This window comes from Ursus arctos, unplaced genomic scaffold, assembly GCF_023065955.2.
Source record: "Ursus arctos isolate Adak ecotype North America unplaced genomic scaffold, UrsArc2.0 scaffold_1, whole genome shotgun sequence".
NCBI lineage: Eukaryota > Metazoa > Chordata > Mammalia > Carnivora > Ursidae > Ursus > Ursus arctos.
This window is the reverse complement of record NW_026622763.1, coordinates 24,029,852-24,044,280: the sequence shown is the minus strand read 5'-3', so window position 1 is coordinate 24,044,280 and position 14,429 is coordinate 24,029,852. Positions and strand designations below refer to the sequence as shown.

General features: G+C 34.1%; 1 protein-coding gene across 1 annotated transcript in view; it reads left to right on the top strand.

Moving 5' to 3' along the window:
• The window catches only part of LRP1B (LDL receptor related protein 1B), a 1,450,575-nt gene that overhangs the window by 1,325,838 nt on the left and 110,308 nt on the right, over positions 1-14,429 (top strand). Inside the window, exons 72-76 of the mRNA XM_057306380.1 lie at positions 408-530; positions 7,184-7,309; positions 8,049-8,186; positions 9,675-9,809; positions 13,538-13,657. Coding sequence (XP_057162363.1) covers positions 408-530; positions 7,184-7,309; positions 8,049-8,186; positions 9,675-9,809; positions 13,538-13,657 — 642 coding nt within the window. The remainder of the gene's footprint in view (positions 1-407; positions 531-7,183; positions 7,310-8,048; positions 8,187-9,674; positions 9,810-13,537; positions 13,658-14,429) is intronic.

Genomic DNA, 14,429 nt, shown 5'->3' with positions numbered 1-14,429 from the left:
ATCTAATAATTTTAGAAGTGTCTTTTCTTTCCAGAACAACATAATTTTCATAATGAAAATTAATACTATTTAAAATCTAAGTTTCTTTACAGTAACATAAAATTATGTGAAATGGAAGATAATTTATATTTGAGAAAACCTTCTTCTACCATCTTACCAGTATTTTCTGAAGGAAGTATGATATACCTGGTAGTATCAGATTGTTTTGAAAAGTAAACCATGAGTAACTTAAAAAAAAAAAAAAGTTTGGATACTGCTTGTCCCTAGTACTGTATAGGAAAAAAATATATATAAGGAAGTGAGAAACTAGATACCGTGCTAAGAATTAGAGGAATATGTGTCCTGCTGACTGGCATTAATTATGCTATATGTCTATGTCTCTTTTTCTGTTTTGTTTTAAAATAAAGGAGGAAATATATGTAGAGCAGATGAGTTTCTGTGCAATAATTCCCTTTGCAAACTACATTTCTGGGTGTGTGATGGAGAAGACGACTGTGGAGACAATTCTGATGAAGCCCCTGATATGTGTGGTATGTCATTTCACGTGGGTCTAGATTATACTCTCATCTCCAGATCTAACATACTGGCATGAATCAATGAAGCGGTGAGGCAAACCACAAAAGTCGACCATCCTGGGGTGAGGTAGATACAGACCCAGCTTTTGTTCAGGTAATAAGAGAATACCCTGGTCAAAGTTGGTGACTTTACAGAGATGCCCCCTAAATCTGAACTTGCACATGTCAACACTACTCAAAAGATAGTTTATGGCCTGTCTGGGAGGATTTATAGTAGTTGAACTTTTGAATTGTGTAAGGTTCGTTTAAGGACTTTGGCTTTGTACCAAATTGGTCATTTAGGCTAAAACATTTTTTTTTTTTTGGAGATATAAGTACATGGAAAAAATGTGAATAATAAAATCATGTAGTTCAACAAGTTACCCACTACTGAGACCAATGTTGTTCAGAGAAGGGAGATATATATATATATGTATATGGAGATAATATGTAAATATATTGATATATTTTAATATGTAAGCATATTGATATATTTTATTATATAAATATATCAATATATTTAAAGATATTATATATTATTTCTTCATATATGTTCTGTTATAAATATAAATATATTAATATAGTTTATATATATTTAAACCCAGGGAAAGAATTGAAATTAGGAGTTATGTAACATTTCAATCTGAAAATCTTAACAAAAGTTATTGCTTCTTCAAATTCAAGTGTTCTTGACTCTTGATAATTGTCAGGAGTGTACTTATGCAGCCATCAATTATAAATGTCCAATTTTATATCACCAAAGTAAAGGATTTCTTACAGATAGCAAACATTTTTAGTCCATTCTCCTTCTTTGTATCTAATCTTAGTAAAAATGTATTTTACCTCTAATTTAAAGAAAAATACTACTGCTTTGGATATAATTAGGTAGCACATCAGGTGAATTAAAGAAAACATAGCATGAGTGTATATGCTTATATTCTTTGTTCTATTTGGTATACCAAGGTAAACCAATATTTTTTGATAGATGATGACATTTACTACTGACATTACAATTGAATAAAAAGCCCAAAACAAGAAGGCAGCTGAATTTTTAAAAGGATTTAAAACTTAAAAATGACAGTCTTTGGAGATTGTTCTCCGTAGGCACAAATAATGAGAGACATAACTAAGTTTCAGTTTTAGTTCTACATAATCTTACACAATGGACTCTAGAGAATCACCAGAGATTATATTGTTTCTGAATTAAAATACATGGAAAAATATGAGTTTATCTATCAATATCAAGCCAAAACCGATTATTTTTATAAAGTGTGTGTGCGTGTATATATATATATATATATATATATATATATATATATATATATATATCCTTTATTCTACTTTAGCATACAACTAGTGAGTAGAATAGGAAATGGTTGCTAACGAATTAACCATGTGAGACTCCACAGTCACACCCCCAGGACTGTTTCTAGGGCCAGGAAGTGATTCTCTGACATGCCACACAGCTGCTGGAAAACCTGAAATACAACCAGCTTGAGTCTGTGCATGTTTTTACATTCTCCTAGGTCATCAGTATAAACATCGAGTCAAGCTGTTATGTATCAGGGATTGTGCTAAGTCATTGGGATTAAAAAAAGAAAAAAGAAAAAAAGAACAGCTCATGGTTCTCTTTGACAAGATCTTACTCTGATTGTACAAATCAGATTTTCATACATTATATTTCAAGCAATGGTGAAATGAAGTAAAGGGTACAGATAAGATGGAGAGGAATAAGAGGAACTCTGCCTAAGGAGGAAATCAGAAGGCTACAGCTTGAAGGATCCGAATTAAAAGACAGCAAAGGCATTATGAACAGCATGGGAAAAAGTATCATTCATTTATTTAATAAATATTTGTTAAGCTAGATACTGTTATTATTTGGGAGAATATAATGATGAGAGAAACAGACATGGACCCTGATGTCACAGAACTGAGAATTCAGTGGAATAGGGATTCAAATCATTTCAAAAATATATGGTCACAAACTATGATAATGTGCATTGAAGAAAAAGTAGAGTAAGTTATAAAAGTATAGAACAGGGATTTTATTCAATCTTGGATTATGGTAAATAATATTTGAGTTTGAGTCTGAAAGATATATCTCTGCCAAGTAGGTGAAAGGGATGGGGTGAAGGGAGGGTGGATGACACAATGTTGTAGGCGAAGGAAACAAGATGTTGACATCACTGAGGCAGAGCAAACCATAGCTTACTGGAGGAACTGAAAGACCCATGTGCTTGAAGAGTACAGAACAAGGTAGATACTGGTTTAGGATGAAACTGAAGAGGCAAAGAATCTGGAATCTTAAGAGTCTTCATAAGAATTTTTAGATTTAGCCTAAAAGTAATTAAGAATACTAAAATTTGGGGGGCACCTGGGTGGCTCAGTCGTTAAGCGTCTGCCTTCAGCTCAGGGCGTGATCCCAGCATTCTGGGATCAAGCCCCGCATCAGGCTCCTACCCTGGGAGCCTGCTTTTTCCTCTCTCCCACTCCCCCTGCTCATGTTCCCTCTCTCACTGGCTGTCTCTTTCTGTCAAATAAGTAAATAAAAAATAATAATTAAAAAAAAAACCTAAAATTTGGGCACCTAGGTGGCTCAGTTGGTTAAGCATCCGACTGTTAATTTTGGCTCAGGTAGTGATTTCAGGGTTATAAGATCGAGTCCTATGTTGGGCTCCACACCCAGCTTGGAGCCTGCTTAAGATTCTCTCTCTCCTCTCCCTCTGATCTTCCCCCTGACCTCTCTCTCTCCCCCTCTCTATAAATAAATAAATAAATAAATAAATAAATAAATAAATAAAATTTTTAAAAATTATTTTAAAAAAGAATACTAAAAAGCTTTAAGCAAAACAGGCATATAGTCATATTTATATTTTACATATATTGGATAGAAAGGGACAAGGCTAGGTAAGATAATTAAGTGCTGCACTCTGAGCAAGCCATGCCACTAGTTTGGGTTAAGATAATGATAGCAGTGATAGCAAATATACACAGGTGATTTGAAAAGCAAAATAAATTGGATTAAGTAATAATTAGATATATGGGGCAAGGGAGAAGAAGTTACTAAATATAATTTCTAGGGTGTTTGTGCTTGTCGAGTTGAATACGTAGGGAACATAGGAAGAAGAAACATATTGCAAGTAAAGATTAAAAGTCTGGTTTGAGATACATCTGAGGAGACATTCAAGTATAGACTTCATGTAGCTCTAGATACTTGGTTCTAAAGCTTAAAAAGCTGGTTTAGAATTATAAACTTGAGAGTCAGAATAAAGTGGGGTAATGAATACTATGGAATTTGTAAGATTTAGGCTGGGTGGGAATAAGGCATAAGAGAAGAAGGGAATTAGGATAGAATATTGAGGGCCACCAAACCTCTAAATAAACATGAGCAGCTGGAAGAAACTCAGGTAAGTTACCACAAAATAATTTAGAAAAAAAAAAAAAGTATGGCAAAAGAAATACCAAGGTAATGAAATGTATCAGGAAAGATGAAATCGTTCCTGAAAAGGCAGGATACAATGAGTTTCAGAGCAGATGAAAACTTAGTTTTAGATAAGAGTAGTCACCCCTTCTCTGTTATTAAAAATACTGACATGAATTGATAGACTATTTATAGATGCAGGTGGATGTGCAATCATACCATGAGGTGATAACAAATTCCCCATTGTTTTATTTCTACTTTTTTATGTATGCGCTAGGAAGTATATCCATATATAGAATATGGAAGGTTGTTATTGTAAGAAAATTTGAAAAGAATGCAGATTTGAATCATTACTGCAAAGGGTAAGAGAGTGACATGCTATCTATATCTGTATCTATGTCCATATCTATCTATCTAGATATATGCATTTATATCTATATATAAATATAGATATATATGGTTTCCAAGTAATATGTAGAGCCTCTCTGGCATTAATAAATATATTCATATTTGTGATGTCAGTTGGTCTTGTGCATGATCATCTGCAACATTCTTGGCCTTCCCAGAGTCCAGACGTTGGAATAGCAGATGGTTTTATTCATCTAAACTTAGGGTTTTGTTAGATAACTAAATGAAAAAGAGAAAAAGGCCAGATAATCCAGATTATTTGTACTAAACTGCGTTTCTAAATGAATTCTTAGAACAGTGTCCAACATATAATAATTAACCAATAAATATTTGTCGAGTGAGTAAATTAAAAGATGAGCATGGGATCTAATGTCAATGGAGAGGGAAGTAAAGACAAAAAACACTAGCGAATAGGAAAAGGTAGGTCTATCACTGGGCTAAAGTTTCACCTAAGACAGAAAAAGGACTTACTGAGACTGGTTGAATTAAAAATTTGGGAAAGTAAGAAATACTGGTCAGAATTTGTAACATTCAAATTAGTGACTTTGTAAATGAAGCAATTGGAGGAAACAGTATATCCAGCTGCACTTATGTGGATCAGTTAGTGTTCTTATCTGCAAGCAACATGAAATGTCATTAGCTACATTAAGAGAAATTTATTGAAATCTACCAGTCTTCACAACCTTCTAAGCTAGTTGGTGACTTAGGTGAAATAGAGTAAAAGATCACTGGGTACGAAAAACTCAAGGAGCTAAGAGGTACTGCTATCGGTTGGTTTGTTCATATGGATGTTGAAGTCATCTAGGATGTTGAAATGAGTTTGGATGGAGATCAATAATGACAAAGGAAGGTGCTACAGTGATTAGTAAGCTGGGGAGGGGATGATGTTTACAAGGTTGATGAGAAAATAGCAATAAGAAAGATGTATAATCAAATGACTGGCCATCAAAATTAAAATAGTTTTTGTTTTTAATTTTTTTAAAGATTTTATTTATTTATTTGACAGAGAGAGAGAGACAGCGAGCGAGAGAAGGAACACAAGCAGGGGAGTGGGAGAAGAAGAAGCAGGCTCCCAGCGGAGCAGGGAGCCCGATGCAGGGCTCGATCCCAGGACCCTGGGATTACGCCCTGAACCGAAGGCAGATGCTTAACGACTGAGACACCTAGGCGCCCCTGTTTTTAGTTTATTTTTAAAAATAGAATGTGAAGATACAGTAACAAAGTTCTGAAAGCTAAAGTAGGAACTTAAGGTATATTTAAACATAAGATAACATGAGGTTTGAGAAATTTAAGAAATATTCGTGAAAGACCTAAAGGGGAAGAACTATGCTTGGAGTGGGTACCAGATTTCAATTAAACCAAGGAGATCAGGCAAGAAGGAGTATGGCAGATTTAAGGAGCTAATAAAGTCGTATTGCTCGAATATTAAGAGTGACAAGGGATGACTCTGTAGGAGTGGCATGGACAAAATAATGAACAGTCTATTATGCCATGTGAGGTATCTTAAATTTTATTCTGAAAATGCTGGAAACTATGGAAGAGATGATCAGATTAATGTCTAAGGTGGGTTGTTCTGGTGCCTTTTGGAATAGCGTAGGTTGGGCAAAGAAACAGAGATATTTAGGTTTCTACTGCGGTTTTCTCTGAAAGAGATAATGAAGAGTTGAGCTGGAGAGAAGAAGGCAAGTTTGGGGACTGTATTAGCTGGATTTGTTGACTAGTGAAAGTTAAAGGTCAATAAGAGGAATGCATTTAGAATATCCCCAAACTTGCAGCCTTGATGTGCTACTAACTGAACCATGGAAATAACACGAAGCTTATGTTTGGGGAAAAGGAAGTCACAGGAAGGTGATAAAGAATGAAGTTTTGAACTTATTGAATTTGAAATTGCTGAGGGGATGTCCTATAATCAATTGTGAGACACTCGAGTTAGATAGTGAATTGAAAGTCTTAAGGGTATACCACCAAGTAAATCCATGAGAATGAATGAGAATATCAGCAGATATTCAAGAGTGAGAAGATCAGGAAACCAATGAAAGAGCCCTGGAGTATTCTATAAGTAAGGATAAAGTGTCATGAGAGATGTTTCCTACTCTGGGGGTGGAACTCTTCAGATTAGATAATGATAGAAAGGACAAGAGTAAAATTCTCTGGCTTTCACTGTTGTCTCTTTAAGACACAAACACACACACACACACACACACACACACACATACACCCACAAATATTTAACATAAATAACAAAGATCACCTATGTGACTCAAATACATATTTACACATTCGTTTACAGAGATACAGAGTAAGAAACACAGTTATAGTATTGTTGGGACATTTTTTTCACAGGATGACCTATTTTCAAATTTGGACCTGTAACATATGCTTGCTCAAGCTCTATTCTGTGTGAAATTGCTCTTTCAAATAGCTAAGTGTCCTGCCATGTTGTATAAACCACAGGCATAAATTAATTTGAAACACCAAGTGAAGTCAGCTAAAATAAGGCATCTGGAAATGAGACCATGAAGTTTGGCTCTTTTTCTTACTTTATTTCATTTCAGCTGTGCACTCTTTTCTGTAGTTAATATAAATAACTAGGATCATAGCTTCTATTATCACTCATTTTCTAGTACCTACATGTAGGCAATTTCCACCACAAAAGATATTCAGAAAAGCTTGATTATGGATTTGAAAAGAAGGGAACAAAAAAGCAAAAAACCCAAAACAAAACAAAAAAGGGGGGGAGGGGTTTCCTCATAAGTCAGTGTACCCAAAGGAACTGCTTTGCTTTTTTCTTTTTTTTCAGCCAAATTTCTTTGCCCACCGACAAGACCTCACAGATGCAGAAATAACAGAATATGCCTGCAGCCTGAGCAAATGTGCAATGGGATTGATGACTGTGGGGACAACTCAGATGAAGATCACTGTGGTGGTAAATCCGTTTAATGTGAAATAATTGATTCAGTAACAGCTACAAGATAATACAATGGTTTTGGGGCTCAAAAAATTAAAAAGAAGTATTTTCCATGTGGCATGTCTGAGAGTATTTTTTTTCAGGTACTTGATCTTCTGACAAGGTATGAAAATAATGTCCTAACATACATTTGAATAGTAGAGCTGTGCAGCCTTATCCAAAGTCTCTACTAGTCTGTAAATCTCCATTGATTATACACAGTTTATTTCAGAAAATATTGCATGAAAGAAAAAACACAGTGGTTTAAAAATGTTCTCTGTTAAACAGTTCCTTGAGGGGAAAGTGTTAATAAAGAGTATATGTCTGTATATACAATTCCTTCTTCACAATTCTGAAATTGACAAAACTTTTAAAACCAGAGGCTTTACTAATGTATGTGGCAAAATCATTTGGTGACAAACCCTGACTTGAACTGGTCCGAAGCAGTTTGCATTACTTTAAGAACAAAGTGCCACTTAGGGTGAATATTCAAACATTTTCCTGTGGAAATATAACGTTACTTATTATAGGGTAAATACACTGTTATTTTTCTAAAAGTCCAGAATTTCTTAATTTTTTCATTTGGCCCAAGAGCTTCAAATAAAGGAATGTGGAGCCATGTTTTTCATAATGTTTAGTAGAATCTTGAATGTGTTAATGTACTCAATAAATTTGTTTTGATTCTGGGAAGCACTAATCATTTTTAATGACTTTATAGGTAAGCTTACATATAAAGCAAGACCATGTAAAAAAGATGAGTTTGCTTGCAGCAATAAAAAATGTATCCCCATGGACCTCCAGTGTGATCAACTTGATGACTGTGGAGATGGTTCAGATGAACAAGGCTGCAGAATAAGTGAGTTTATTTTCTGTTAAAGTGTAGCAACATGCAAGTTCAAGTTCTACTTCTACATGACTAAAATTTTCTCTACTGATGCGAAAAAATACTGTTCTTCAAAAACGTTCTTAAGTGTACTTTTTTTTGGTAAGCCCTTGCCAATGCAACCTTAGAATGCCACTTAAATTAATATCAGAAAGCATGAGGTGGAAAAGATCGATTTCACAATGAGTATCCTCATTAGAGCTGAAGCTGAGATCTCAATATCTAATTACAGACTTTGTTGTCAGCAAAGAAATTTATATCCCTTAATATTTTATTTTATAAAATACAAATTTAATATTTTTGATTCATACAAACAATGGTATTTCATTGAAAATACTAAGGTCTTAGTAATTTATTCAGTGTTTTAAGATTTTAATCCATTGCAAATATTCTTAAAGAAGACATCATTGTTTATTTCAGTTGAAGTGTGGTGATACTTGAGTTATTAGACCTTCGTTATTTTTGTGTTTAATGTTTGATATCTAATTTTTCGTATTAAGAAAGAAAAACCAAATTTATGACTCTAAATTCAGATTACTTATAAAAGTCATAAAATACTTCCTTTATAGAGTCTTTCACTTTTTCTCATTTATGCATCAGAGCTGTTCCTTACTGGGTTGATGAAGCATTACCCCCCACAATATGGCGACATATACCTCAACTGAGGTATAATTTCACGGTGTACTTTAATTACGAAATAGTCAAGAGTCAGTGGGGATTAATAATGGTTACAATTCTGATGATCAAAGTTTTCATATTCCAAAATAATTTGATATATGTAAGTAAAATAAAGCTAATCAACATCATTTTTATAATAATGTTCCTCTCATTTATCTGCATTCTAAAATGTTTTCTGGAATGGGAGATAAAGCTATAAAATTGCAACTATTATGATGGGAATGACAAATAACAAACGGTCTGTCCTAACTTGTGTAACAGCCATGACCACTGGAGCATGTTGCTCCTCATATATATTTCCAAACTAAAAAAGTTTAAGAAATGATAATTTAGCCTACTTGTTTGAGTAACACAGTAGTACCCTTTATTGAATTCCTGAACACTAAACTTAGGTTAGCAATTAATGCCCACATCTCTAGGTAGCTTCTAGGAAACCTTTAGGTTCCTAGAGAAGGATGTAGTACTCATACATCATACCATCGTAATGATAGCCTGTCATTAGAAACATCGACTCTCTTCTACAAAGTGATCTTCAATAACAGCTGTAAATATCAGCTCTGAGCAGTTTGGTCTAAACTATGTTCAATGTAAATGAGCTCAGTTTTTTATCTGCTTCTATATTTTTATAAGAAATGATGACTTATAAAGAGAGAAGATCATAGTCTTGTAAATTCAAAGAGTTATCTATGGAATAATAAATATAATTTCAAATTAAGAAAAAAGGTAAACTCCCACTTCAGGAATTAGAATTATATTAGTTTTGATGGTATTTTTAAATCCTAGCTCCTGCTGAATATACCTGTGAAGATAATGTGAATCCATGTGGAGATGATGCATATTGTAATCAAATAAAAACATCTGTTTTTTGTCGCTGTAAGCCTGGATTTCAGAAAAACATGAAAAACAGACAGTGTGAAGGTATAGTACATTTCCTCAACAGCTTGCTCTTAAATCTTTAGGTTATAAAAGACTCACAAGGCTGTTAAATTGTGAGATGACATGGGATTGATTTTCATCAGATTGGTGTGTATCTACGGGATACCGTTTTACCTACAAGAGTGAAAGTCCCCGGGGTCAAGAGCCTGTTTGTTTGTACGGCTAAGCTAACCATCTCTGAGGCTACAAAGCCTTTTCTATAGCAGATTCAGACCTGCAGGAATTTCATTGTACTGTTACAACTCTGTTTTGAAATGCAAATGACAAAATTGCTGGTTCAGGAACTATTGGAGAATTAGAGGCACTTCATGAAAGAACATGTTTATGATGACCCATTTCTCTTGAGTTGTGGCATTTGCGGTACTGCAATAGGTAATTCACTTTTAGAAACTGTGGGCTTTTGTCCTAACACCATGTCTCAAACAGTGCTTTATATTATCAAGAGTGCCTTCGAAAATTCAAAGACAGGATCTGAATAAATCTGTGTCAACTTACTGAAGATCATTTAAAAATTGGGCATGGTAGGATAGCCAGGTTCTCATAATAAATTATAGGTAAATATAACAACATACATCGGGGCTTTAACTAGAAAGCCATAAAATACAACCAGTTTCTCCATTAAAATTGGTATTATTGTGGGGCACCTTGGTGGCTCAGTCGTTAAGCGTCTGCCTTCTGCTGAGGGCATGATCCCAGGGTCCTGGGATGGAGCCCCACATTGGGCTCCCTGCTCTGCTGGGAGCCTGCTTCTTCCTCTCCCACTCCCTCTGCTTGTGTTCCCTCTCTCACTGGCTAGCTCTCTCTCTGTCAAATAAATAAATAAAATTCTTTTAAATAAATAAATAAATAAATAAATAAATAAATAAATAAAATTGGTATAATTGTGATTAGAGCCAAACCTAAATTGTCTAAATCTGGCTTGTCTAGGGTAAATTCAAGTTGTAAAATGCTTTCACCTACCAGATTCCTTCTCTGCTGTCCATGTTATTCTTGGGTAAAGAAAAGTGATTTTTGCATTGTGTCAATCAAAATAATATTATTGAAATGAATTAATTATATTCACCCAAAAAAGAAAGAAGTGTGGCCCTGTCATATTTATGTACGCTTTGAATTATATACTTGTTTGAATTATTCATGGCATTTTATTTCTCCATTAACATGGAACACTGAAAACTGACAGCCTGGGTTTTCTCTATTTTTTTAAGATTAATTTACTTATTTTAGAGAGAAAGAGTGGGGGAAGGGCAGAGGGAGGAAAATAGAGAGAATCTTAAGCAGACTCCCTGCTGAGCATGGAGTCCAGCCTCAGGACCCTGAGATCAGGACCTGAACCAAAATCAAGTGTCAGACGCTCAACCTACTGAGCCACCCAGGTGCCCCTAGGTTTTCTCTATTTTAATTTAAAAAGCAAATTATTTCCAAGGCTAGATTATTTATTTCTTCCCCAGAAACTCTCTATCAATTGTATATAAACACACACACATACATACACACAACCAATTCAAAATTTTAATTTCAAATAACATTAATTTTCTAATATTTATTTGTAAATAATGGGCTCTATTTCCTGTATTTACTTACTAAATTTAAAACTCTTATCTCAAAATTGTCTGTATTTTTAATTACATTCTATGGCAAATAAAAGCTGCAGCTTCACTCTTCATTTTAAACTACTACAAATCCAGGATTTTTATTGTGCAAATTAGTAACTTCTGCACTCCAATAAAATTTGTATCCTTATTAAAGGAAGTTTTGATAGTAAGGAAAAGCAATTTGATTTGGTATGGAGGAAGGGAAAGACATTACTTTGATTCATAATTCAAAGAATTCAAATGTGTTTGTGCTTTTCCTATATATAGCTCAGAAAGAGAATAAGAAATCACTATGTGATGTTAGAGCCAAAATACTTTAATTAGAATATATAAAGGGAAGATAAATTATAGAAAATAGCAGCAGAGAAGTAGAAATGGATTAAGAGTTGTTGTGTGCTAGGCACTGTCCTAGGTACTGGACATGTGTGAGATTCTTCCACCCCCTATGAAAGCTCATAGTATCAACGTGTGTGTGTGTGTGTGTGTGTGTGTGTGTGTGTGTGTATACATATATACTTTTTATTTTAAAGTAATCTCTCTGCCCAACGTGGGACTTAAACACACAACCCTGAGATCAAGAGTCACATACTCTACCAACTGAGCGAGCCGGACACCCTGACATTAGTATAGAAATGAAGAGAAAATGGTGATTCTGGCTAATATGGGGCCATGTAGGGAGCCGAAATTTTATCAAATCATGTAGATTTTTGCTAATTTTTATTCCACATCAAAGGAAAATGAAAGAATCAAATAACATCCTGTTCAAAGTTACAGGTGTCAAACAAATCAAATACATTTATTGTAATACTTTTTTGATGGCCAAGTGCTGGTAAGATATATTTTGCTGTGTCCCTGGTATAGTATTCACTAACAAGACAGCTTTCTTTATCTCTTTGCCCTATATTTCAATCAAACACAGAAATGAATTATCATGACAATGCCCAAGTTCAGCTTGGAGAAAGTATCATAGTAGAGACACAGAATCAGAAAGCCTGAATTTGAGCCTTGCCACTGTCATTCAAGTGTCCCTGGGAAAATCCTGATCTCTACTACTGAGGCTTTGGAACACTGTTGAGAGCTAAATGAAAGATAATTATTATTGTGTGCTTATCCTTAAATTTTCTAATTGGAAAGAAGGATGTATCTCACAGATTTATTACATAATTAGGGCAACATGATAAAAAGAGCAGAAGAATTAAGCTGACTGAAAGTAGACAGAGAAAGCAGTAATTCACCAGAATCACCTGACGTCGTTGCTGGCTCTGCTTAAGCCATTAAAATTAGAGGCATGTGCTAAGCCACAGAATATTGTCTGTGACTTATTTACTTATTACTTATGATTTACATGTATTTATTTATTTGTAGACATTCAGGGTTTTGTTGCTGTTGTTTATTTCATGTAGCCCTTCTTGTAACATAACTTGGTATATCTGAAGCCAGAAGTGCGTTACAGGCGTATCTGTATCTTAACTTTTTTTGCCAGGAATTGTATAACATGCAGGCAATAAAACATTAATAATAATTTATGCCCTCCAGGGGCTGACAGTCAAGTAGGAGATATGAGTATATGACCACATATAGGAAACATAGTATGTACAGTGCTGTCAGAGAGAAACACCCAGAGAGCAAACAGCGGAGAAACTATGAGATGGATGTTCATTGGTGGAGAAAAAGAAAGGTTTCACTTCAGGTGGATCTTGAGAGATGAGTAAAAATTCTCTATGTCAAGGTGGGCAAGGGGATTTTAGAACATTATATGATATGTACAAAGGTATGGAAGTAGGTAATCAGGAGCAGTCTTAAAAGGAAACCCAAGAAGTGTTTGAGTGAATGAAAATATTAGGGAAGTTTGAAAGGGCTATTTCAATATGTTAAGTGGATTAAAAAGCAATGTACAAACAATTGATGAATTATTACAATGAAACTATTGTAAAAAATTGTTATGGCCAGAAAATATGACACAGCAAATCACATACTTGAGAGTTTTAAAAAGACAATAAAAGAAATAGAAATAAGAAGTTGAAGGAAGAAAAATAAATTTGTCTTTTTTTAAATGTGGAAAGAATGGAAGCACTATTTGAGGGTACGATGATGCTATTTTGAGCTCTTCTCTTCTAGATCTTAATGAATGTTTGGTGTTTGGCACATGTTCCCACCAATGTATAAATATAGAAGGGTCATATAAATGTGTGTGTGACCAGAATTTTCAGGAAAGGAATAACACCTGCATAGCAAAAGGTAAGTTTATAACAATTATTTCAAATGCTATTATAACTTCTATAAATATCTTATAGGGAAAATGACATTTCATATTATATTTTAGCAATAACTCCATGCCTGAAAATACAAACAAATCTTTTTTTAATATTGGCTAATTTGCCGAGTTGGTTTGTTATCATTCTTAATGTAATCTGGGATGGTTTATAGACGTGATTGTCAAATACATGGTTACTGTTAAAATCACTTTTGTGTTTGAAAAATCTGTCAGAAGGAGGGAAAAGTTTACAAGCCAAGGTAATAGAATATAGACTATATTTCTTTATGACCTTCTCTCAGTCTATTTGAGAAATATTATTATACCAATGAATAAAAATAACAGGTTAAGGTTGGCATTTTAAGGAGAATGGAATTTTGAGTAAAAATTTAAAAGATTTTAAAATAAAATTACGCCTTAATTCAGACCTCCTTTACTTAGGAATATCATTTTAAACTTAAAAAAACAGGTATTTGGGACTTTTTCAGGTATGAATTTTCATGCTCTGGTTTTTACTAAATAATATTGTAACAAGTATTGTTAGTTATAATAGGGCATGATTGGACAATGTTAATAAAACAGTTATTACAGGTAGAAAACAACATGGTATAGTGGATTAAGTATGGGCTGGAGAGGTAATTGTACTTGAATTTTAACCCTAACATTGACTCTTTCTGATTTGTGGCCTTGGGGAAGTTACTAAATTCTCTAAGCCTCAGTTCCTCATCTGTAAAATGGAAAGATGAATCCCTACTT